This window comes from Hyperoodon ampullatus, assembly GCF_949752795.1.
Source record: "Hyperoodon ampullatus genome assembly, chromosome: 9".
Taxonomy (NCBI): Eukaryota; Metazoa; Chordata; class Mammalia; order Artiodactyla; family Ziphiidae; genus Hyperoodon; species Hyperoodon ampullatus.
The window spans coordinates 54,216,123-54,243,402 of NC_136922.1; the positions used below are offsets into that span (position 1 = coordinate 54,216,123).

Genomic DNA, 27,280 nt, shown 5'->3' on the forward strand with positions numbered 1-27,280 from the left:
TCAACTTTGGCACTATTGACACTTTGGACCAAACAATTCTTTGTTGAGGGAGACTGTCCTGTTCATTTGTACCATGTTTCACAACATCCCTGGCCTCTAGATGCCAGTAACACCATTACCGCTCCCTGAGTTATGAAACCAAAAATGTCTCCAGATATCAGCAAATGTATCCTGGTTTAAAATAAAAGGATGACAATAACAATGAAGCAACTCAGGAATGTGGGTTTGCTTTAAACTGAAACCAATCTTATCATCATGTCCTTCCTCTAGTCCTCCTCAAAAACCACTTAAACTGAACTAAGTGGTTTAAGTGGGAGAGAGATTCTAGGAGCCCTGACATTATGATAATTGGAAATTTCTACACTAACTCTTTCAAAATATTCCTCCACTATCCAAGGAATGCCTCCATTTTCACCAGCTGGACTACAACTCTGAAGACAGAAAACATCAATGATTGTTTTGAGGGTCTCCCAATCAAATGATCAAAGACCCTGATAATAAAAATGGCTAACAGAAGGCAACATTAAAACACTGTCTAATAGAAAAGTTAGCCCTGTACAGTTTGGTCTAATAATTGAAATCATGGTTCTTGCTTAAACAATATACTCATTGTCACTTTTGTCAAAAAGATTAGGTATTGTTTGTTTATCTGCTGCAAGCTAAATGGAACCAGCTGTACCCATGAACCAGCTCCTAATGTCTTACATTCTTCCTGAAAAGGAAGTCAGGGCTGAATCTGCAATTTGAATAGGCTTTAAGGTTTTTGAAAATAAAATTAGCAGATGTTGGTGGGTGGGCTATTATCCTCCTTGGAGTAGGTAAGGATAAGAACTCTACTTTCATCTGTACACAAGGAGCACCAGATCTGAAAATCACATGACACAAAGTCCATTCATTTCATTAGTTTTTTTTTAAGATCCAGTTTCTCTTGCACACTGTAATGCCGTATTTTGTGCATTAAATTACAAAGCTAACACTGATTGTATTATCATAGTATGATGCCATTTTCATATCCTGTGACTAATTGTGTGGTTACAGGCTTGATCTTTGAAGTGAGCTGTGATAATAAGCCTATGGACCCAAAGTCTAAAAGAAATCAGAGCAGACCTAATGAGAAACAGAGAGTGCAGCAGAGCCCGTAAAATGTAATCAGATTTGCCTCTCTTTTGTACAGAGTTCCCGTTTGTGGGCAGATAACCTCTCAGGATGCTGGAAGTCAGCATGACAGTCCAGGTGTCAACACTTAAGATTGAAACTTCAGTGAACCAGGAGTCCAGTGTTTTCCATCTGGGGATTTCTGACTTTCAGAATTCTTCAAACTCCTCCTGATGGTGTTTCAGTGGAGCTGACCTTCAGGGCCAGCAGTAAGAGCCACCTCTTTAATCTTACATATTCTGAAAAGGTGGCTGACTGCTGCTGCCTTTCTTCTTGCTGCTGCTTGTTTTAATTAACAGTGTTTCTTCCTCCTATTTCTCCTGCGGCTTTGAAGAGCTCTTTGAAATGTATTTAGTGTATTTCAGTCTTGGTTTGGCCTAGTCTCTCAATTTATGAGGTCGTTGAATTCAAGTTCAATGATTCAGCACACATTGGCAGAATGAAATGCTAAAAGAAGACTGGCATTTTCAATCACATAAATCTCCTGTTACATAAAGTGACCAAATTCCTCCATTGTTCTTATGGACCTCTGAGATAACAATTTACAGCTGGTACAGACCAGTTTGGGCCGGCTCCTCTGTTTAGCGGGCTCCCGCAGGAGTAAGGCTTTGACATCTTCACCTCAACAGAAACTGAAGATAAGCAGGAAAAAAATGACCAGAAATCAGGGTCATCTGTGGGAGGACTTAGTCTGAGTAAGTCCAATACTCTAATTCCAGAGATGGAACAAAGAGCAAACTTTTTCTTTCTGTAAATGACACTAGAAGCATGAGAAAGTCAAAAGCAAGCAGCTACAGCCTCGCACTCCTTTAAAGTAGGAAGGAAAAGAGAGGAGTCTGTCCCAGGCAAGAGTAAAGGTTTATAGCTTCTCACCACTCAGGGCAGGGTGTGGAACTCGGGAGAACTGGGAGTTCAGGCATGGGGTCGGGGGGAACTCAGGTGCACTCCACCCGCAGATCCCAGTGCGCTGAGGAACACACAGGTCCCACCATACTCCAAGTTTGGGACTTGAGGTGGCTGGTGCTCATACCTGTTACCTACAACAGCCAGGCATTCATGGGTGCTCACATATAAACAACCCACCAACCCGTCCAAATTATATTGTCTAATGCCAATCCCACTTGAACACTCAAACATAACACTTTTGCTTTTATCAAAATTTGCACAATAGGGGCTTCCCTGGTGGCGCAGTGGTTGAGAGTCCGCCTGCCGATGCAGGAGACACGGGTTCGTGCCCCGGTCCGGGAAGATCCCACATGCCACGGAGCAGCTGGGCCCGTGAGCCATGGCCACTGAGCCTGCGCGTCCAGAGCCTTGCTCCGCAACGGGAGAGGCCACAATGGTGAGAGGCCCATGTACCGCAAAAAAAAAAAAAAAAAAAAAATTGCACAATCATTCAAATAAATAATTAATTTTACTTTAAGGCCCTCAGGCTTTAACAGATTTTGTGAAGAGTCTGGTGAAAATTTCATTACATGTGGTTAGAGGACCAAGTCCCAAAAGGGAACTCTCCCAAGGAGTCCTACAAATATACACAGTGATGAGGGAGGCTTGATTTAAAAGCACATGAGGCTGTGAATTCAATCACTACTGGAGAGCACGCATTTAAAATACTTTGGGCAACCTCATCCTCTCTTCCTTCCTTTTGAAACCCCACAGCATTTTACCTGGGCCTTTCTTACTGCATTCTATCTTATATAGAATACACTACGTTCTAACTTATACAGAGTTCTTTATGTATATGGACCATCTCCCGTCAAGACTGTTAAGTTTCCTGAGGGCAGAATCTGTATCTAAATTCCCTCTTTTTCACCTACAGCATAGAAGGGGCATAAAAACAACATAACAAACACTCATCATTAATTAAATAAGCTAAAAAACTGTTAACGAGTCTCTTAATGTATTGATACAAATGTGCTTGGGAAACAGATGGTTTCAAGGGGCTGAACTAAAGACATTTTTAAATGCCACATGTTTTAAAATGCAGCACATTATACACTGCATGATTTTTAAAAATCCTATATTAAATGCTACAGGGATTTAGAAGAGAGAACATAACCAGGAAATCAAACCAGGATAAAGATTAGTAGCAAGAGTGATAATAAACTGCCTCCCTTCCCCAGACAGAAACACACACATGCAAAAAGAAAGTATTAAGAAGCTGGAGAACACTGGTTTCAAAACAAAACAAAACAAATCTCTACTCAAATATAAAACTGTGGGAAGTTCAAAGCTTTTTTTTTTTTTGTAATAGGAAAACTTATTTGTGAGTGATGTATGTTGATATGGTTGCAGTTAACCAGCCACATTCTTTACAGGCAAGCTCATCACCAAGGGGGCTACACTGTACAGGAATCTCAGTCAACTTCTCCCCAACTTATGTGTCCCTACAGGAATAAGAAACTCAAGATAATTCAAGAGTAATAAAAGGTCTTTGTACTTCTCAGGTTTCTAAACAATGGCTGACAGCAACTGTATCAAAGTCAACAATTACACAAATCTTTTGATGGGGGGGATATCCTTTGCTCATATATTTGAACCATGAAATAAAAGATGACTTACATATATCATAAATGGAGATGAAGAAGAATATTATCATGAACACAATGCCAAATTAGTGAGGTTTGAAATTAATGAGTGTTATAGATTGAACTGTATCCTCCAAAAAAGATATGTTGAAGTTCTTACCCCTAAAACCTCAGAATGTGACCTTATTTGGAAATAGGGTCTTTACAGAAGTAATCAAGCTAAAATGAGGTCATTACAGTGGGCCCTAATCCAAAATGACTAGTGGTCTTATAAAAAGGGGAAATTTGGATGTGGAGACAAACACACCGAGAGAGAGAGAGAACACCATATGACCATGAAGGCAGACATCAGGGTGATGCATCTATGAGCCAGGAATGCCAAAGATTGCCAGCACACCGCAGAAGCTAGGAGAGAGGCATGGAACAGATTCTCCCTTACAGGACCAACCCTCAGAAAGAAACCAACTCTGCCAATACCTTGATCTTAGATCTAGCCTCCAGAACTAAGAGATGATTAATTTCTGTTGTTTTAGCCACCCACTCTATGGTATTTGTTTTAGCAGTCCTAGCAAACGAATACAATGAGGTTTATGGCAAAATCCAAACTTGACACCTGTAATTCAATACACATATATATAAAATGCTCACCAACTGAGCATCAGGGGTATCTCTACAAATGCCATGCAGCTTTGTTGCAAGATAACGATAGCTGCTCTTGGGGTAGATGCTAAAGATAATGTTTAAAGATGGAGGCAGGGATGCAGACAGCTATGGGAAAGTGGTGAGGAGTACTGGAACAGGGATCCTAACATTCAGTTGACTCTTTCAATTACGTAGTGCTTCAGGAGACACACCAAACTCAGCTCTCTTAATGTTGCTAGATGGCACGTAACTGTTGTTCTTTGGCCTGACCTTGCCACCATAAAGCAAATAAGCACAAGCAGCCTGTCATCTCCTAAAGCAGGTGAGTGGTCAATGGCTTTCATCTCCAGCTGGAGGAAATTAAATAGGACATGTGACCAGCAAGCTTTAAACTGCTTGAGAAATGCTGACAAGATACATTGAGACCTGCTGGAGTGAAAAGTATTAACTGTCCAGAACTATCCTTCTCAAAGATTGCAGGTACTTAAAAGGCAGTCTTTCTTTTATTTGGGCATAATAAATGGAGAATGTTTCAACTATCTTTCAAGATTTTGTCATAAATCTTAAAGTTAAATATTTAATAGAGTTATTATCTTGCATTTGGAAATTAGCTGAGCATATCTTTGGTGGGAAGGCACTTCAAAATGATTGGTTTATTTCCTTATAATAAAATAGTATGTTTGCTTCTGTTTGATCCACCATTAAAACAAATCAGAGCATCTGGGAGAACCATCTGGAATACTCAACAAGGACCAAGTCTTTCCAAGAAGGCCTTATCCTGTGGAAGCAGTATGTAAAATGGTTAGGAAAAGATGACCTCAAACCAGAAAGACATGAGCCAAGACAAGTTCTGTCACTAATAACCTGTACTGACTTGGACAAGTGACTAAATTTCTCTAAGCACCAAGCTGTCTGGTCCAGCAGAGATAATAATAATATAAAAATGGGATCTTTCTTATAGAGTGTTGTGAAGAATAAATGAGACAATGAATATACCATATTTTATACAAAATAATTGCTTAATCCAGTGTAGTTATCTTCACCTTATTAACATGAAAGGTGCAAGTAATTTTTACACAGTAGAGTACTATTTTTCCTTAGGAAAAAATACAAAAACTTGGGACACAACCACTATTGAAATTAACTCAACCATTTATGCCATTACCATGACATTCTATAATGCTTAAGAGACACAGTGAAGTCATTAACAGCCCTCTAGATTTTTTTTTCCTTCCCCATCATATTTTTTTCTATTCAGATTTTTTAAAGGCTTTTTTGGGGCAAATGTCTAAGAATCAAAATTAATACTCAATTTTGATCTACAGCATTTCTGAATTTCCTTACTTACATATCTTCCTTTATCAGGAATATTGCTTCAACTTCTTAACTTGAAAACTATGAACAAAGGTGTAAGCCTACATTCCAGAAAAGCCAAAGAGTACCTAAATAAGCACATAGTCAAAATTTCCAATTATGTGTTTAGAATGATCCTTCAGAGAACTGTCTTCTCTATCTCTTTAATTACTTAGCTTAGTAATTCAATTACTGCTGAGTAATTAGTTAGAATTTCCTATCTTATACAATGACTTAAAAGGGAGACAATAACAAGGATAGGTTAGAAAAACATTTTTCAACACTATTTGGTATTGTTATTAAGGTAAAATGAGGCTTTTGTCTCCTGTAGTTATTTCAGGAAGAGTATTAAAAGTTTCTACAAGCTACATGCCACCAAATCTGTACTCTTAACCAATATGGGAGAGGGAGAAGGCCTATCAGAAACACATAGCGGCAAGCTTTTTTTTTTTTTTTTTTGCGGTACGCGGGCCTCTCACTGTTGTGGCCTCTCCCGTTGCGGAGCACAGGCTCCGGACGCGCAGGCTCAGCAGCCATGGCTCACGGGCCCAGCCGCTCCATGGCATGTGGGATCCTCCCAGACCGGGGCACGAACCCGTGTCCCCTGCATCGGCAGGCGGACTCTCAACCACTGCACCACCAGGGAAGCCTCGTCAAGCTTTTTAAGAACCCAAATCTGTGCCCTGACCCTGAGAGAGAATGTGGGGGAAGAGGACAAAGGGGGGAAGAGTTGTTTCTCTGTGTGGAAATATATGCAGCATGATGCCAAAGGAGACAGGAAGAAAGAAAGAGTTTGCAGTTTGTTTAATTAAGTGACTTCTGAAAGATGGAGTAAAAGCTCAAGTTAAAAAGATGTCAAGAATAATCAATATATTTGGCTTTGTCAAATCAGTACTCTTAAGAATAAGCAAATGCTAAACCTCCATGAGAAATTAATCACATCATTCACCTGGAAATGAATTCTCATTTGAGGGTTCCAATGAGAGAAAGAGAAAACAAAGTTGGAAGAGAGGAAGGACGGAAAAGATAAACTGGACAGGTCTGCAAAACTGTTTGCTCACGGAGAAAAGCAATTCTACTGACTTTTACAATTGTTAAAACAATGACAATAACAACAAAAAACCTGAGGGAGGAAAATCTATTGTGTATTAAATAAAAATTATTTAAATATACTGTTACTTAATACTAAGAGAACAGGTATATTTTATATGTGAAATATTCAAAAATTAATGAACTTACTTGCTTTTCCCTTTGTATACTGTAGCATAAGATCCTTCTCCTAGTTTTTCCAGTTTTTCATATGAGTCAGCTTTTCCAAATTTGGGACTTGTTGGCTAAAAATGAAGCAGAGGGTAAACAAAACAGATTGTATCAGACTAATTAACAATGAATAACCCAATTTTGCTGAAAATGTAGATTCTGTCAGTTTTTAAATAACTTTTTTCTGATACAAGAATGTTTATTTTTAAAAACAACATAATAAATATTCAGGGTACAAAACTCAGAAAATGCAAATGAACACAGTGTAGAAGTTTAAATTTACCCATAATCTAATCACCAACAGAGAGCCACAAATAATTTTTTTTTTTTTCTTTTGCGGTACGTGGGCCTCTCACTGTTGTGGCCTGTCCCGTTGCGGAGCACAGGCTCTGGACGCGCAGGCTCAGTGGCCATGGCTCACGGGTCCAGCCCCTCCGCAGCATGTGGGATCCTCCCGGACCGGGGCACAAACCCGTGTCCCCTGCATCGGCAGGCGGACTCTCAACCACTGTGCCACCAGGGAAGCCCCACAGTTAATATTTTGATAGCTCTTCTTCTAGTGCTATCTGTATACTGATGATTGCTTTTTAACATAAATGGGACTACACTATAGATAGTGTTTTGTAACCTGCTTTTTCTTAACTCAATATATTATAAATATTTTCCATGTTATTATACAGTCTAAATTAGGGGCTGGAAACCAGCCCACTACCAATTTCCATATATCCCATAAACTTAGAAAGGTTTTTATATTTTTTTTTAATGGGGGGTTATCTAAAAAAGAATAAAATTTCACAGCATGTGAAAATTATATGAAAAACAAGTTTTAGTGTCCTGAAGTTTATTGGAACATAGTCACACTCATTCATTTACATATTGTCTTATGACTTTCAAGCTACAACAAAATTATACTGCAACAGAGATCATACAGCCAACAAAGCTGAAAATATTTACCTGACCCCTGTCGTAAATCATGACTGTATAAAATTCAGTCATACAAAGTTACTCCTCTGTTACCTTTTAGCAGTAATGCAAATAAATAATCAAAATATTCAGATAACACTAATTGATACAAAAGAAACTCTATTATGTCTACATACACCAATCCTTAAGGTTTAGCTGCAACAAAATCACTCTTCCTTAAGGAACTGCACATTCCATCATGACCACAGAAGTGCTAAGAGTGAGTGGTCTCATCACTCTTGCTGTGCTCAACTCCCACCCCAACGTTCACCAGCAAGAAAAAGGGAGTGTTGTCCTCCACTGAGGACAAATTGCCTATTATTTTAATGTCACTATAAAAAGATAATATCAAAACATATTAAAAATGATAATTATATAAGGAATTAACATTTTTAAAGGATTATGTAATCACAGTTATAACTATATTTATAAAAAGTTACTAATGCTTGTGGTACTCCGTGAGAAACCAATTTTAGAAACTTAAGGAAAGAACTTCTTGCAGAAAGTTTATAGTACACTATTCTTGACCCTGAGCTCTTATACCACTTATGAAAAAACACAACATACTCACAATGAATCTGACTCCCATGGTTTATAAGGATTCTATTTGGCAAACTGAGCGATGCTGCTTACCTCCTTCCCCCCAACATGCCACATAGTGAATGAAAAGATATTTTTCAAAAATAATAAATTAGGGGCTTCCCTGGTGGCGCAGTGGTTGGGAGTCCGCCTGCCGATGCAGGGGACGCGGGTTCGTGCCCCGGTCTGGGAGGATCCCACATGCCATGGAGCGGCTGGGCCCGTGGGCCGTGGCTGCTGGGCCTGCGCGTCCGGAGCCTGTGCTCCGCGGTGGGAGGGGCCACAACAGTGAGAGGCCCGCGTACCGCAAAAAATAAAATAAAATAATAATAATAATAATAAATTAGGAATAGGAATGTGAAACAAAAAAGAGTGTCAATATCTAACCAGATATTTAGAGGAATTCTAAAAGATAAAAAGTAATCAGAATGAAAACTTCAGAGAAAAGAATGGGGGAATTTAAAACCCTAACATGTAGAGGAAGACTAATACAGATAAAAGAAGCAGGAGTCTCTAGGTAAATATGAGACTTATCAACACAGGAGAAGACATGATGTCCTCCCAAGCAAACTGCAGGAACATGTGAAGAGGAGACAGCAGAGAATGTGGGTATTCAGGCTAGAAGGGCAGAGCAAGGACTGAAGTAGCCAATACCCAGAGAAAGGATGACATCTCCCATCCCCAAACTACAATCCCTGCCTCTCTCACACAATCACTAGAGACAATTTACAGAAAACAGAATAAGATGACAGCAATTTTAAAATACAAAAATGAGTACACAACCAAAAATCACAAATCATTTCAGGAACACCAACAGCTTGAAAGAAAAGTATAAAATTCAATGGCAAAGAGATAAACCCTCGCACCTATCTATGGCAAAAGAGGCAAAAATATACAATGGAGAAAAGACAGCATCTTCAATGAGTGGTTCTGGGAAAACTGGACAGCTACATGTAAAAGAATGAAATTAGAACACTCCCTAACACCATACACAAAAATAAACTCAAAATTGATTACAGACCTAAATGTAAGACCAGACACTACAAAACTCTTAGAGGAAAACGTAGGCAAAACACTTTTTGACATAAACCACAGCAACATCTTTTTTGACCAACCTCCTTTTTTGACCAAGCCCACCACTGGGAATATACTCTAAGAAAACCGTAATTCAAAAAGAGTCATGTGCCATAATGTTCTTTGCTGCTCTGTTTACAATAGCCAAGACATGGAAGCAACCTAAGTGCCCACTGACAGATGAATGGATAAAGAAGATGTACCACATATATACAATGGAATATTACTCAGCCATAAAAAGAAACAAAATTGAGTTATTTGTAGTGAGGTAGATGGACCTGGAGACTGTCATACACAGTGAAGTAAGTCAGAAAGAGAAAAACAACTACCGTATGCTAACACATATATATGGAATCTAAAAAAAAAAAAGAAAATGGTTCTGAAGAACCTAGGGGCAGGACAGAAATAAAGATGCAGACTTAGAGAATGGACTTGAGGACACGGGGAGGTGGAAGTGTAAGCTGGGACGAAGTGAGAGAGTGGCATGGACATATATACCCTAACAAATGTAAACTTGATAGCTAGTGGGAAGCAGCCGCATAGCACAGGGAGATCAGCTCTGTGCTTTGTGTCCACCTAGAGGGGTGGGATAGGGAGGGTGGGAGGGAGACACAAGAGGGAGGAGATATGGGGATATATATATATATATATATATATATATATATATACACACACACATGTATAGGTGATTCACTTTGTTATACAGCAGAAACTAACACACCATTATAAAGTAATTATACTCCAATAAAGATCTGTAAAAAATAAATAAATAAAGATATCAAGTATATCCTAACTCTAAAAAACAAAGGCCATGAAATTGGGTCATTTGTGAGACGTGGATGGACCTAGAGAGTGTCATACAGAGTGAAGTAAGTCAGAAAGAGAAAAGCAAATATTATATAATAACGCATATATGCGGAATGTAGAAAAATGGTATAGATGATCTAAGTTGCAAAGCAAAGAGACTGAGAAGAGATGTAGAGAACAAATATATGGATACCAAGGGGGAAAAGGGTGGGGTGGGAGGCATTGGGAGACTGGGATTGACACATATACATTATTGACACTATGTATAAAATGGACAACTGACGGAAACATGCTGCATAGCACAGGGAACTCACATAGCACACTGTGGTAACCTAAATGGGAGGGAAGTCCAAAAGGGAAGGGATATCTTTATGTGTATGGCTGATTCATTTTGTTGTGCAGTGGAGGCTAACACAACATTGTAAAGCAACCATACTCCATTAAAAAAAAAATTCAGGGACTTCCCTGGTGGCGCAGTCGTTAAGAATCTGCCTATCAATGCAGGGGACACAAGTTTGAGCCCTGGTCTGGGAAGACCCCACATGCTGCAGAGCAACTAAGCTCGTGAGCCACAACAACTGAGCATGTGCTCTAGAGCCCGTGTGCCACAACTACTGAAGCCTGTGTGACTACAGCCCATGCTCCGCAACAAGAGAAGCCACCACAATGAGAAGACTGCACACAGCAACTAAGAGCAGCTCCCGCTCGCTGCAACTAGAAAAAGCCAGCGTGCAGCAATGAAGACCCAAAGCAGCCAAAATAAACAAATAAATTAATTAATTTTTTAAAAATTTCAATGGGCAAATAAGTTAAACCCTGGTAAGAAAGTTGACACTGCAAAAGTAATAATAACTTTGAATAAAAATAACCAGTATCTTAAGAGAGATTTAAGAAGATATTACATCCTTTGAAAAGAAACAGAGATTTAGAGATTAAATATTTCATCAGCGAAATAAAACATGTATGGGCAGTGACTAAAAGAATGTACATAGCTGAAAAAGTTCAATGTTTGAATAGAATTTTCCCAGAAAGCTCTAGGGAGAGGTTACATCTAAACAGAAAAATTATTCAACAAGCATAATATTTTTATACACAACAATGGCTGAAAAAAAGACAACTAAGCAATACTTTTAAAATGAAAAGGGAAAATGGTTTTGGATCACTAATACTCAAGATAGTTCCTCATTTGGGATGGAAACGTTGCAATTGTACCACCTACAGGAAAAAAAATAGATATAAAATTCCATTTTATCTCAATATAAGATGTAGTTGGAGTGATGGGTGAAGTGCAGGAAGGCAAATAACAGTAGAAAAAGAGAATAAAAGCATGTTGGGATTTATTGGATTGTTAAGGACAGACTGCAGATACTGATTAACTCCACATGCATAAATTTTAGTGTATTTCTTAACACTTAAAAGGTAATTACTAGAATAAATATGATGTACAAATCCCAAACAATTAAGGAGGGAAAGAATGGAAGAGAAAAGTGCAAGGAAGAAGGGGGAAGAGGGTAAGGAATGGGAGACTTAGAGAAGGGGCATACTCAGTAAGCAAGCATATAAAGTAGAAAATCATAAAATAAGGAAGTTAAGTCCAAATATATCAATGCTTACAATAAATATAAATTTTAAAATTTCTCTATTAATATAAAGTTCTCAGATTGGAAAGACAAAGAAAATCTAGCAATGTGCTATTGAGAAGAGACAAAAAAATTAAGACAAAAGAGTTAACTCTGAAAATAAAAGGGAAAATATAGCAAAAAAAAGTATTTTTGCAAAATCATGCATTACAGCAATACTGATGGCAGAGAAGACAGAATTTACAAAACAGCAAATAGATTAAATTAGTATAGCCCATTAAAATCCACCAAGAAATTTAATAATCACAAAGTAGTATGAGCCGAACAACATAGTTTTGTGGTGTATGAAACAACTGTTGGTAGCAATAAAATGAGAAATTGTCAAATCCACAGTGATAATGGGAGACAGACATACATCACTCAGACATCAACAGAGCAAGCAAATGACCAATTAGTGAGATATATGGGCTCGAATAGTAGATTTAATATTTTAACCTAATACGTATATTAATATATATTCTTTTCAAGTACACATTAAACATTCACAAAAAATGGCCATAGATTAGGCCACCAAAAAAAACTCAATAGTCAAAACTGAAGAAACATTTCAAGTTACTTTTTCTGAACACAATGCAATAAATTAAAAATTAAGAATAAAAGGAAAACTAAATAGTCTAGCCATATGGGTTAAAAAGAAAATCAAAATTGAAAATTCATAAATAAATAAGTGGCACTGAGGACATGACATGTTAAGACCCGTGGGGTGCAGCTAAATCAATACATAAAAGAAAATTGAAATAAATGTGCACACACTAGAAAAGAAGAAAGGTTGAAGGTATTATGATTGTAGACATTTAACTGCAGCTAGAAAAGGAACAACAAGGGACACTGTAGGAAGGAATTAATAAACAATGGACTACCTATTCTTTTTTTTTTTTTTTTTTTTTTTTTGCAGTACGCGGGCCTCTCACTGTTGCAGCCTCTCCCATTGCGGAGCACAGGCTCCGGACGCGCAGGCTCAGCGGCCATGGCTCACGGGCCCAGCCGCTCTGCGGCATGTGGGACCTTCCCAGACCGGGGCACGAACCCGTGTCCCCTGCATCCGCAGGTGGACTCTCAACCACTGCACCACCAGGGAAGCCCTGGACTACCTATTCTTTTCTTCAAGAAACTTGTGAAGTACCAACCATGTGTTGAGTTGAATCAAGTAAAACTCAATGGAAAACTACATTCAAAAGAGCCTGACTAGTCCTGTGTGGGTTATGTTCTCATGCATTTTTCATCACCGAGAAACAGCTTGTGAATGTCGCACTTTACCATCACCCTCCTGAGCCCAAGTTTTAAATAGAAATTTTTAAACCTATATTAAACTTCAGTATAAAATGATCTTCAATGGGGAAAATATTGTGTTCACAGTTCCATTCTAAATTATTTAAAATCATAATGAGAAGTCTGTATGTTTGCTTTTGTGCTCCTTTAAGAATAAATCCAATCTAAGTTAAAGAAAAAAGCAGCAGCAGAAAGTCACCTGTTTAGTCTCATTAGAAGATAAACTGCTAATGCGTATTTAGAGCAAGGACAAGACACAGTCACACAAAATTGGTAATAGATTAGGAAGTTATTGTTTTCTCTTCCTGGAAAGGCAAAAATAATTTTCTAAAAATGATATATTTTACCCTTCGTAAACTGCCTTATATAAGTTATGTAATCATTTTAAGACACAGACCATACTAAAATTACTACTTGAAGAAACTGAATTGAGGAAATTAGAAAAACAAGGATAATACTCTTTTTTAGAATATATCCCATTTATCCACTAGAAAAATAAAGTAAGAGATGCTAATGGCATCTAACTGAACGGATTTGGAGGCATTAACTGCCATCGTTAAAGTACATCCTATTAACAATGTGATGGCAGAAAATTAATATTTTGCCTCATTTAGTGGAAAAAGAGTCAATGTGATTTGCCTTGTGAAACTGATATGTACACATTGTGGAAATATACTGTAAGTTACAGATCTGTAAAATAAGAAGAATCACACACATGTAATGCCTCTCTAAAAGTTATTCTAGTCAATGAAAGAATGGGTCTATGGAACAGGACATGTCTATGAGATAGTCTGCGCTTTAAGAGCTAGATTCTTGTAAAGTTCATCTCCTATTTTAAATACACAGAAATGTTCTGATCTGTAATTATTATGCATATAAATAAGGAAGCTAAATGCCAAGTGTTTAAAGAGGCCATTAATAAAATCCTTCCAATCAAATGACTAAGAATAATTCAGAAGGAGAGGTCCTATTTTGTTTGATAATTAAAGTTCAGGCCTTTGGTTTGCCTTTCTTTTTTCTTGCAACTTTATTAAATCATCACATTTAACTAAAGATGCTAGATCAAGCCAATAGGTAGTCAACCCTAACATTATCTTTGGTTCTTTGATGTCAGGTGCATGCATGGATGGGAAACAGCTTTATGGAGCCACTATTCTCTGCTTACCACTTCCCTACTTAGACTGCAGGTTTGACACAGCACCTTACAGAAATGGAAATACAGAGGGCTAATCAGCAATTATTAACAGACACTAACTGCATGGAGATGTAGAATTTAATGAGATAATGTTAATACATTTTTTTAACAGAATAAAGGTACAGAGAACTGTCAATTGTCTGCACCAGTGGAGGGGAACATCGGCATGGATAATGAAAAAGTCAAGATAATATTCCAGCTGAATGGTGTTTGTCACCCTGTCCTGAAGGAGATGCTCCTGGCGTGCTCCAGTTCATTGTTTGTGCAATCAACAAAAACAACCAGCTAATATCAAGTGTTTACTGTGTTCCATGCTTTGAGTTTATCACTTTAAATACATCACCTAAGTTTAATCCCTATCACACCACCCTAAGGTTGGTTCTACTAGTGTTCCTATTTGAACATGAAGAATTTAAGACTGGAGAAATAAAGTTACTCATCTAAGATCCTACAGCTAATGTCAGAGCCACAATTCAAACCAAGTTGATTGGAATTGAGAACATATTTTCTTTACCACTACTACACTGGCAGACTCTTTCCATGGAGACCTAACTCCCACCCAAATGGAGGAGATATTAAGTCATGCTTAAGTCTATCATCCACTGAAACCCCATTCCTAGAAACAAGGATGGGGTTTTTTAGTCAATTTTTATAAACTGCATGAGTATACCTCAGTGTTCACTATTATGATACCATGATATGGTTATAAGAATGTCAACAGTGTTACACTGAATTCATTGAAAATTTACTTTACCCTTCATACATAACCCCTTACTTAAGATTGTTGATGACCCCCTGAATTGTAGGAAAACCACAAGTAAGAACCACTGCTCTATCACATTATACTAATAATTGTGAGAGTGGGTGTGAGGGTAAGGTGGGAAGGATTCAATCAGAACTATCTAACCTCATCAAACAACAAGGATTTTTGAAGTCAAACCTTCCTTGGCTAATTTTTCTTCTGCCTTTGATCTTCACAACAGGCTCTATCATCCTGGATTTCTAACCCTTTTAGACACAGCCACACTGAGATAACTCATAGTTGATGGGTAACTTGGTTACAAAATAGATCTAGATCTAGACAGAGGGAGAGACCCAACCACCACACATGCTAACAACCTGACAAGGGGCTAGTCCCCACAAGAAGGAGGCAATGCCAAAATGAGATCCCCAAGGATGAGCATCTGAGGACTGAAGCAGGCCTCTCATTTTCAAGTCTGCACCGTCCTCCTCTCTCTCCAAATTGAGCCTGACTGTCATGGGATGCAGACTTTTTTTTTGGTAAGGAAGAGAGGTAAATTTGGAGAAATTTACAGAATGTATAGAGGACCTTAATCTAAACCTGAATTTCTGAAAATATGGTCTCTTGAAGCACAGCTCAATGAAATCCCTTCTAAATTGGGCCAGCAAGACAGGCAGTCTCCCACAGCACCGCCAATAGTTCTCGCTGTTGAAGGGCACAGCTGAGTTGGAGGAGATGGTAGGAAAAGGGGAGCAAAAGTCTGTCCTGTCAGTGACAGTGCTAATTATGACCCAGGGGCTAGACCCAGGAAGAGTAGGCACTCAAAAATCATCTAAAACAAATAGGATCTGTCAAACACCTCTTGAAATACACCAATTTAAATAAAATCACATTCTTTACATTCTGCCTGAATTTTAAAGTGCCACCGTCTGGACAAAATCAGGAAGTCCAGATGATTGTGTTGGTCACTGAGGCCAAGGCACTCTTGATTCCTTGATTTCAGGCATGACTCCTCACATAGACATGACCAGTATGTGAACAGCAGAGAGATGTATACACAGTTGGGAAGACGTGATATTGTACAATAGTTTCTACCACAGTATTCCAAGAAACAAGAGTGACTATCCTGAGTTCCTCACCAAAATAGGGGGCTGGATTGCCACACTGCTACTCATTTTCTCCTTCCTTCTCAACTGTACTCTTGGAGCCTATTCAAGATAACTAATACTTTCAAAGAAATGACAATAAAATAAAGATATAACATTAATCCTGGTTGTCCTTAGGTAAAGGGTTTCCTTTGATGCTTATCAGCCTTTAAAAAATCTTTAAAAATAACAAAACCTATGTCATAAAACTCTCATGCCACTGAGTATGAAATGATCAAACCCATACACTGTTGGACAGGATGTAAAATGGTGTTGCACAAGAAGTGTAACCACGTCCATTTTCGGCCCAATGAGGAATCGAAAGGAAAATAGTCTTTCCATGAAAAAGAGTATAATAAAATCCCCCCCTCCCCCGTCACTGCAATAGGGGAGAGAACAAAAAGGCAGTAGACAGAAAGGACTCAGATAAAACAGAATACTGTAGCATCGTGCTAAAAGAGAAAAGAAACTATTTCCAGCTTGATCAGGAAAGAGCAAAGACCTTTTTCCAGGGCATACTGAATAGAAGCAAAAGTTCCCAAAATGAAAAGAAAGCAAAGCACTTTCCACACAAAATAATATACGCGCCCTGATATATAAGACAGACATCCCAGATTGGATCAGAAAAGGGTAAACCCAATAAGAAACTCTCAGGAAAGAGGATCTAAAGGAAGTTAATATAATAGGAGAGAAACAGTGGACATTTCCAGTTCAACATGGTGGCTTGAATACAAGTATTTATCTCTCCCCCTTACCAATCTGTACTAAAATGACAGTACTAAGTTATAACTCAGAAGGGCAAATAAAATGAATAAGGAGAAGACTGAAGACAAGATACAAACAAAAATTTTGAGATGGGAAACAAATGGACAGGAGGTCACTGACAAGGACGATGACTAAAGGTAGAAACCAGTAAGAACTAAGTCAATTCATACTTCAGAATCCCAGAAACACTCAAGAATTGGAAGTTGAACTTTAAGGAGGGGCTAAAACCAACATGATTAGTTGGAGTGGATTTAAGGAACTGGTCCTTTCCCCTAGACTCTCCCAGTCAGGTGTCTGCCTGTCCCTGATCCCAGCAGAGGTTTATTCTCTGAAGAGGTTGAATTTGAGAGGCTCAGAATTAGGACACCAAGCATAATGAAAACCAGGATGAACAGTGAGACTGAACAAAAATGAAGCACAAAAAAGGCACTGAGCCCCATCTTGATCATCTCAGGAAACAACCTGCAGCTAGGCTTACCTATCCTAAAAACTAGATTGGTCAATCAGCTTTGGAGGAATGAAGGGACGTCTCCTGACAGCAATTTGGAGATCAACCAGTCCAGATTGGATTAGGACAATGGAGAACCACAAGGAAAATTTCAGGGGGAAGAAAAACTGACAGATTATCTGATTCTGATTTATTTCAGAGGAGTTTTCTAGTTTTATCAAATAGTTTGAGGCCTCAATTTGTGATTAAAATTCTATTAATTAATTGTATTAATTATGAACAAATGAAAAGAAGAGGCAATTATAACTAGGAAAATCAAAAAGTTTTGCAAGGAAAGGAAGTTAATCATAGTACACTATGTGGTCTCACTAAGAACAGTATTTACATCATCTTAAGATTGTAAATACTGTATACAAATTAAAGCCAAAAAGTAGGATAAACATACTTGGGGATAGGAATAGAGCAGAGAAAATCCCGTCTTGATGTGTTCCTTTGTACCCTGTAACTCAGGTAGTTACATCTAGAGGCTTGCTCAGATTCAGGCTTAATTCTGTTGGTGGTTATTGCATACTCCCATGAGGACATCATAACCTCTGGATGTCCCTCTTTTGATGATGTTAGCAGGTATTGATAATCTTTGCCTAGATGCATTAATTCTTCAGGGATTGCCAAATGGTGATTCCTAAATCTATTATTCTTTCTTGATTTATTAGTGGGATTACTCCTAAAAGAGAAATTTCCCTTCATCAATGACTAGATTACCATGAGGTGAATTTCATATAGAAATCACTGAAAATAAATGCTTAGCTATTTGATTTATTTGCCAGTTTTCAACACTAACTCTTATTTGTTTTTATAATGGTATCTATTGGGTTTTGTATATTAATGTTATAACCTGCAACTTGGCTAACTTCTCTCACTGTAGTACTTCCACTGATTCTTTTGGTTTTTCTAGATGTATCATCATAAATCTTCAATAACGATAATTTTGCCCCCCTCTAGCTTGCTTTCATTATCTGTAGAGATGTTATGCTACTCCTTACTCTCTCTCTCTTTTTTTCATAGTTTTGTATGGGATTCAACCAATAATTTTTCTATTGGTTATTTTTAAGTAAAATGAATTTTTCAGTAATTTGAGAGGCATATGGCCAAGATAGCTTTTCTAGCTTTATGGAATGAAATTCTTTTCTCTGTTTCATGAAGTGAAAAAAAAAAAAAAAAAGACAATCTCACACACATTGAGCTTTCCCCATTTGTTTCACTTCAACACTTCTTTCTGGACTTTCTCTTTCCCTTTGCCCTACTGACCCTGCCCTGCACAGAAGTCTACTCCAGCACTTTCTACTCAGTGCAGGGCTTTGTCCTGAAAAGGTGCTTCAACTTGATGTTCTAGAGAAGTCACAGGAGAAAGACCAGCAGACACCCCATGGTCTCCGTGCACTCATCAACTCACAGGTGCCATCAAAGTCCCCACCCAGGTGCTGTTGCTGTCCTAAGAATGGCCCAATGAGCCACCAGTATGTACCTGATGGCAATTTTGGGGTTTCCTGGATCTGAGAGTAGGCCCTAGTCGCCTGGCCTTCCCTGAGCTTCCTCCCTCTCACTTTCTGATACCACATGGTTCTTAAAATTGTTCATGGTTTGTTCCCCTCGCTCCTAGTTTGAGGTTCATGGAGAAACCTCGTCACCTATATTTGTTGTTGATGTTATCCATTGGTTTTGGTTTTACTGCACTAGTTGCTCTCTCTAATTATATGAGGGGTTTCTAAACCTATGCCACTGCCACCCTCCCTGAGTCCTCTCCTATCTGAAGTGTACACACTGCTATATTTAAAATGGATAACCAACAAGGACCTCCTGTATAGCACAGGGAGCTCTGCTCAATATTATCTGACAATCTAAATGGGAAAAGAATTTGAAAAAGAATAGATACATGTATATGTATAACTGAATCACTTTGCTGTACACCTGACACTAACACAACATTGTTAATCACCTATACTCCAGTATAAAATAAAAAGTAAAAATAAATGAATAAATACAGAGAGAAATACAGAATGCATCAGACAAGTCTCAGCTTTCTTTGACAAGTATTTTAATTAACTCCTTATTAAACATTAAAAATAAGTATTAAAAATAAGTATCAAAATCTCACTGTTATTATTTATACTATGATGTACACACTGACTTGATGACCCCCAGTAGCAGCAAGCACACCCAGCACCCAATCTTAGTTTCTAAATAACATTCTTCAATAAAAGGAAACAGGGATCTTTGGAGAAATGGCTGATTCTAGGTCTGGGGCTGGAAAAACACAGTGTAAGCCAAGAGCAACTTGTAGGACAAGAAAGTAAGAAAGTGTTCAAAAAACAAAGGGATGAAGACATCTCAAAAGGACACAAGGGCCAAGCTAAAAGAGCTCCCAGTGACCAAAGCAGGAACAATTTGAGTAACAAAAGAAATAATGTACCACTGGATAATAACTAGGATTGCAGATACAATACAGGATAACTAGCTAAATTTGATTTTCACATAAACAGTGAATAATTTTTTAGTATAAGTATGCTTCATTGCAATATCTCAAGTGCCAATTTCTATATATCATGTAGATTGACATATAATATTAAGATAACTATATAGTAAAATATATGTAATTCTCTTTCCATTACAGAAGCTTAATTATTCTTCAATGATTCTTTTCATTTCTCCTAAATGATACTAAATCTAAAAGTTCTCCCAGGAGTTAGTGTTGTATCTGTGACCTAAATGGATACTACCCTGCAATCATAGACAAGATTACAGGGGCCAATTTGGGGAAAGCCAGATAATCAATTCTCCTCACAAATGTTGCATTAACAAATTTATTGTCGATTCATTAACAAAAAAATGTGACACAAGATTTGTGAGGTATCATACACTTCAATTAAACTGAAGTGTCAATATTCTCCTAGCAGCTGACATCTCTTGCTCTGTTTTGGCCCTCATGGAATTTAATATTTAAAATTTGTGAAATGGAATATGTTTCTTAGCAAGATGACAGAATCAAAATTCTCTTAGCATTCTTCACTTACCCTTTAAACTCTTAGACCATCTATGTCAAGAAGTTTTTAAGTGTGGGTTAAATTTGAAAATTACTTAATTTCAAAAGATCATAAGTTTTTTTTTTTACAATGTTAAATGTAGGCCAGTCTTGGAAATATGAGTTTCAGTAAAACTTTTACAGTCAAAAAGCAGCAATCACCTCAGAACTTTATACCTCCTTGGGTCCAAAGGCAAGACTTGCTTTGATATAGTTTGGGTTTAGAAAATTTCACTGTGATGAATAGGATTTCTCTTTAAGAAGGTCAGTTTCAATGTCTAGCTCGTAATTTGTAGAATATTGACAATGAGAACAAACTGGAGTAAGACAAGTGAACACATTCTAACATGTACCCTGAAATGAAATTCTTTGTGAATCTGCCAAATTCAAAACTACCCTTACTGCCCACAAACACAGTGAAGTTCAAACATCCTCTCCAGGTGTTCAAAATACCGAAGGATTTTTAATTATAAATTCCTCTAACTAGAAACAACTAGAAAGAAAATAATCTTTCCCAAAATAAGTTGAATCATTTCTCATTTGCTTGCTGGGTGCTTATGAATAAAGAGTCTGTATATAGTTGGCACTTGCGCATGCCTGCGCTCTTTCTTCCAAAAACATTAAACCACCTAAGGAGACAATGCATAATAATGTACTGATAAAGCCACGTGCTGTCTTCCTGCACAGCATGCCACTATTATAAGAGGGATACTTGTTCTGTTCACCCACTGCTAAGTGAGAAGACTGCACTTACCGAGCTGGGGCTGGAGTGCCGCCGAACTTTAGGAGACTCTTTGCCAGTGGAGGAGGCCTTAAAGTTAATGCAAGCATTGTTCTCAGAATGCACCCTCTTAACTTGATTAGTTGGTTTCTCAAATGGGTCAAAAGTGCTCTGTGTCCTCTGAACCCTGACTTTTTTATCCTCAGGAATTGTGTCCAGGGGTTTGATCACTGAGTCCATTCCCGGGCAGTTCCGTGTAGACATCTTTGTGACACATATCTGGGGAAAAAAAAAGAAATTAAACTCAACCTCTCCACTGAAACTTTAATATCACTAAACATGCTGATTTGTTATCCTAGAAAGCATGCCAATTTTGATTCCGGGAAATACCCCGAAATGCCGCAGTTTAAAAGCTACACTAGCTTAAACCTCAATATGAAAAATTCCTCATAATCATTCTGCTTATACTCACTTAGGGCTGACACTAAAATTGCTATCCCTAAAACAGAAAGCTTAAGGTCTATACTGCTAGTGCCCTAAGGTGGTTCTTGAACTCTGTCACATACTTTACCATCTGACTGCAACTGGGATTATTTCTGAATCATTAAAAGTTGGATAACTTGCCTTAATTAAAAAAAAAAAACCCAGCTGAACTAAATCAGATGGGCATTTTAACTGATGGGCCACCACGGAAGCAGCTAACACGGCTAGAGAAAGTCATCATGTTCTTCAACACTTTAATGCTTGAATACATGTTTAAAATCTATCCCAATCTTGATTTCATCTCCAAACTAGAATGGAGCATATGAAAAGGCTAAAAGGTAGAGATAGTAAAAGTTGAAAACAATGTTTTTTTCTTTTTTCTTTCTTTTTTAACACCTTTATTGGAGTATCATTGCTTTACAATGGTGTGTTGGTTTCTGCTTTATAACAAAGTGAATCAGCTATACGTAGACATATATCCCCATATCTCCTCCCTCTTGCATCTCCCTCCCACCCCCCAATCCCACCCCTCTAGGTGGTCACAAAGCACCGAGCTGATCTCCCTGTGCCATGCGGCTGCTTCCCACTAGCTATCGGTTTTACATTTGGTAGTGTATGTATGTCCATGCCACTCTCTCACTTTATTTTGTTTATATTACTCCACTAAACCCCGATTCCCTTCTCAACTTCATTCATTCTCTTACTGCACAGTCTGCCCCCCTCTCTCATTTTATTTTAGTCTCTCTGACTTTTGCTCCTTGTTTTCCACTTTACGTTCTAACTCTTTCATTCTCCCTGTATTCTGGAGACTTTGTTTTTCTTTTTAAGTAATTTTATGGCCTCTAGCTTGCCTGTAAAGCAAGATAACTTTATTATGCTGTTTAGAGAAAACACAACTCTGAAATTGCTTTTAAAGTTTTTTTTTCTTGTGAAAAGTTTCCACATCCTTATTTAAGAAGGCAGGAAAACAGAAAGTATCTAAGAAAACACCATGATTCACTTTGTTATGTTAAAGGAAACATATGAAGTATCTGAGTAATATGTATAAGATGATTCCATATCGGAAAGAAATGTATGTGTATGAATAGATATAGATACAAATATACATACAGACATAGATATAGATACTTGTATGTGTATATATGAGCACATAGAAAGGTATAGAAGGAAACACACCAAAGTGTTAACATAAGATACCACCAGATATGTAGAACTGAACGGATAAAGGGTAAGATCACTTATTTTTTACATATCCTTATATTGTTTGAATTGTATAATAAACATGTCTGACAATGTAATTTTTGAAAATACTGAAGTGGGAAAGTATGTATAATAAATTAAGCTCTTTCAAGTTTTTGAAACAAACAAAAAAATTTTAATTAAATATTAAGCATCAACTCTGTCCTATTAGTGTGTCTCAACTACTAAGCATAGGTTGAATTTTAATTAAATCAAATAAGAAGGATATCATCACACCTTTTAGCATACCACAAAATTGCTGAAGATATCTTTAAAAGACTTAAGGCAGAGTCCTCTAGTCATGATCAAAAACTAACAATTTATCACAAGATTAGATGCACTGATGTGTTTCACTCAATTTTCACTCAAGAGTTCACGTGTTTCTCTCACAGATGTGAAAGCAAGAGGCAATAGATGTGATATGGATACAGAACCACCCACACCACTGAGGCAACTGAATTATAACTATAAAATATAAACACATGAACCTGAGGAGTCAATGAACCCTAAACACAAGAAATACAAAGAAAATAACGTGTAGGTACATCAAAATCAAGTTGCTTAAAACCAGTGATAAAGAGAATATCTTAAAAGGGAGCCAGAGGGGAAAAAGTACTTTAAAAGATAAGTAAGACAGCAAATATTTGGAAACTAAGCCATACAAAAGGGGAATTAGAAAGTATCTTGAACTAAATGAAAATAGTTAAACAGAATATCAAAATGGCAGATACAGCTTAAATAGTACTTTAGCTGTAGAAAAACTTATAATGGTAAATGCATACAGTGGAAAAAAATTCAAATCAATAAGATTACACCTTAAAATATTAGTAGAAAAAGAAGAGAAATTAAAACCTAAAATAAGCAGAGAATTAAAATGATGAAAAAATATCATTATGGAAATAAATGAAATAGAAAATGAAAAACAATAAAGAAAATCAATAAAACTGAAAGCTAGTTTTCAGAGAAGATTAAAAAAAACTGGATACAGCTTTAGCCAGACAGATAAGAGCAGAAAGGTAAAGAACTTATATTGCCAATAACAGATATGAGAGAGATGACATCACTACAGATTCTACAGATATCATCAACAACTTTATGCCAATAAGTTCAGCAACTTAGATGAAGCAAATTCCTTGAAAGATGAAAACAACCCAAGCTCACTTGAGAAGAAATAGATAAGTTGAATAGGCCTATGTCTATTAAAGAAATTTAAAGTGTAACCAAAAATGTTATCACAAAGAAAATGTCAGGGCCAGACAACATTACTGGTGAAGTAAACCAAACATTTAAGGGAAAAAATAACATCAATTCCACAGAAATGCTTCCAAAATATTGAAGAGAAGGGGATACTTCCCCACTCACTATATGAAGCCAGCATCATTCCAACACCAAAACCAGACAAAAGCATTAGAAGAAAACTACAGATCAATTTCTCTCATGAATAAAGATGCAAAAATTATTGACAATTTTTAAAACATTGAATCCAATAATATATAAAAAGGATAATAAATAATGAAAAAGTAGTATTAATCCCAGGAATGCAAGGTTGGCTTAACACTCTAAAATGTGTAATTCACCATTTTAGTATACAATGTCAGGCAATCTCTAAAATGGCTCCCAGTGATAGCCACTTCCAGATAGTCACATTCTTACTTAGTACACAGATCTTGAGTTTGGGCTCTATTTGTTGACTTATATCCAATAAACAGAATATGGCAGAAATCATGGGTTATCACTTCTGAGAAAAGATTGTAAAAAAACTGTGTTTTCTGTGCTGGTACACTCTCAGTCCTATTCCCTTTCTCTTAGATCACTATCCCAAGGCAAAGCCAACTACCATGTTAGGAGGCAGCTCTGTGGAGAGGCACATTTATGGAAGGACTGAGGACTGCAAACAACCACAAGAGTTGAGCCTTCAATGCAACCACAGCCCCAGCCTCCTGCTTGACTGGAACCTCGTACAACACTCTGAGCCACAGGCACCCAGCTAAGGCGCCCTGGATTCTAAACCCACAGTAACTGTTAAACTGAATGCCTTTCTCCTAAGTACAAGAACAAATCAAGGATGTCGACTCTCATTATGTAGACTCAACATTGTATTACAAGTTCTAGACAATGCCACAAGGCAAGAAAAAAGAAAAAAAAATCTACATTGGAAAGGAAGAAATAAAACCAACTTTATTCACAGAAGACATTATCATCTATGTTGAAAATCCAATGAAATCTACCCCCCAAAAAATACTAGAATTAATAAGTTTATCAAGGGTACAAGATATAAGATCAATATACAAAAAGCATTTGTATTTCCAGATACTAACAACAATCAGAAATTTAAATTTTAAAAACACGATTTACAACAGCTTCAAACAATATAAAATATTTAGTGATAAATCTGACAAAATATGTGCAATATTTGTACACAGAAGCTATAAAGTATGGCTGAGAAAAGGAAAAAAAACAAAGGAACCAATCAGAGACTTCCCTGGTGGCTCAGTGATTAAGATTCTGCCTGCCAACGCAGGGGACACAGGTTTGAGCCCTGGTCCGGGAAGATTCCACATGTCGCGGAGCAACTAAGCCAGTGTGCCACAACTACTGAGCCTGTGCTCTAGAGCCCAAGAGCCACAACTACTTAGAGAAGCCACCGCAATGCGAAGCGCACACACTGCAATGAAGAGTAGCCCCCCTTGCTGTAACTAGAGAAAGCTTGTGCACAGCAATGAAGACTGAACACAGCCAAAAATAAATAAAATAAAAATAAATTTATTTTAAAAAACCCAGCACTCTTGACACAAAAATAATAAACATATCTATTCATAAAATGCTATCATAAAAGTATTTTTAAACTACAAGCTCATTGTGATAGGCAGAATTCTACAATGACACCCAATGTCCAGCTTTTGAATATCCCCTCCCCTTTGAGAGTAAATATGTTGAGATATCACACCATGATTCTATTACATGATATGGCAAACGGATGATTTACCCTGGGTGGGCCTGACCTAATCAGGTGAGTTCTTTAAAAGCAGAGCATTTTCTCTAGTTGACCGCAGAACAGAAAGTCAGAGGTGTGATCTGGCTAGCCTGGAAGAAAGCCAACATTTCATGCTGTGACCTTCCTATGGGGGCCACATGGCACAGAAATGAGGGGCAGCCTCTAAAGGCTGAGAGTAGTCACTGGCTGACAACCCGCAGGAAAACAGGACCACTGTCCTACAGCCACAAGAAAATGAGTTCTGCCAACAGCTAGTGAGCTTGTAAGAGGATCCTGGGCCCCAGGTGAGACCAACACCTTGATTTCAGTCCAGTGAGACCTAGGGCAGAGAAACCAGCTATGCCGTGCCTAGTCTTTTAAACTACAGAAACTGTGAGATAATAAGCTAGTAAGTACATGGTGATGTGTTACACACCAATTGAAAACTAATACACTCACTTTACTGAAACTGGCTAAAAGCACTCTGATATTTGAGCAGAATGTTCTTAGGAACATGTTACAGATACCACTTTCTGTATTTGATACACTGTATCAGATCCAGGATAGATAAGCAATGATTCTTAGGACTGCTATCAGTAAATGACCATATATTGAGAGCTTTCTGCACGACATAACTCCATCAGCACTATAAAGCCTACGAACAAATTCTCCACATAATTAAATTTATACGCAATTTATGGTCACCACTTCGCCTGGGTTTGTGTGAATAAAACCAGTATCAGGCCTGCTTTATGTAGGCATCTTCATCCAGGAAAGTCATCTATACTTGAGTTTTCCACATAGGGCAAAGTGGCTGTTCTGGAAAAGTTTCAAGTTTCCAATATTTGGGACAAACAACTTAAACATGATCTGGCCATCTCTGTTAACCACAAGCACAACAGAAAGCAGACTCCAGGCCCTTCATAAGGCTATGGGGAAGCAGCCTCACTGACCTCATGGGCTTGTCAGACCCTGAAGAGAAGAGGGAGGGGTTGGGTGTGGGGAAGGATCCAGACAAGGTGAAGTACGAATGGCACTCATTCCCCTTAGCTGCAATCTCTGGCACACTATAGAATAAAATTATTGAAGTGCACAGGGTACGTGAAGAGAAGAGTGAGCTGACTAGAGTCCTAGCAATGAAAGAGGGTTCTAGAAGACAGATTATACACTGGTGCTACTCCCCAGTGCCCAGGTCTTCATTTGAATCTTTCCATCAACC

General features: G+C 37.7%; 1 protein-coding gene across 4 annotated transcripts in view; it reads right to left on the bottom strand.

Moving 5' to 3' along the window:
• CDK14 (cyclin dependent kinase 14) overlaps positions 1-27,280 on the bottom strand; it is a gene marked incomplete at both ends in the record, with an annotated part of 523,336 nt that overhangs the window by 345,847 nt on the left and 150,209 nt on the right. For 3 of the 4 annotated variants that reach the window (XM_079710872.1, XM_079710871.1, XM_079710873.1), the window contains 2 exons: positions 6,918-7,012; positions 21,399-21,644. In XM_079710872.1, the coding sequence (XP_079566998.1) occupies positions 6,918-7,012; positions 21,399-21,644 (341 nt within the window). Of the gene's footprint in view, positions 1-6,917; positions 7,013-21,398; positions 21,645-27,280 lie in introns of those variants that run through there. The other variant, XM_079710874.1, reaches the window with a different exon arrangement.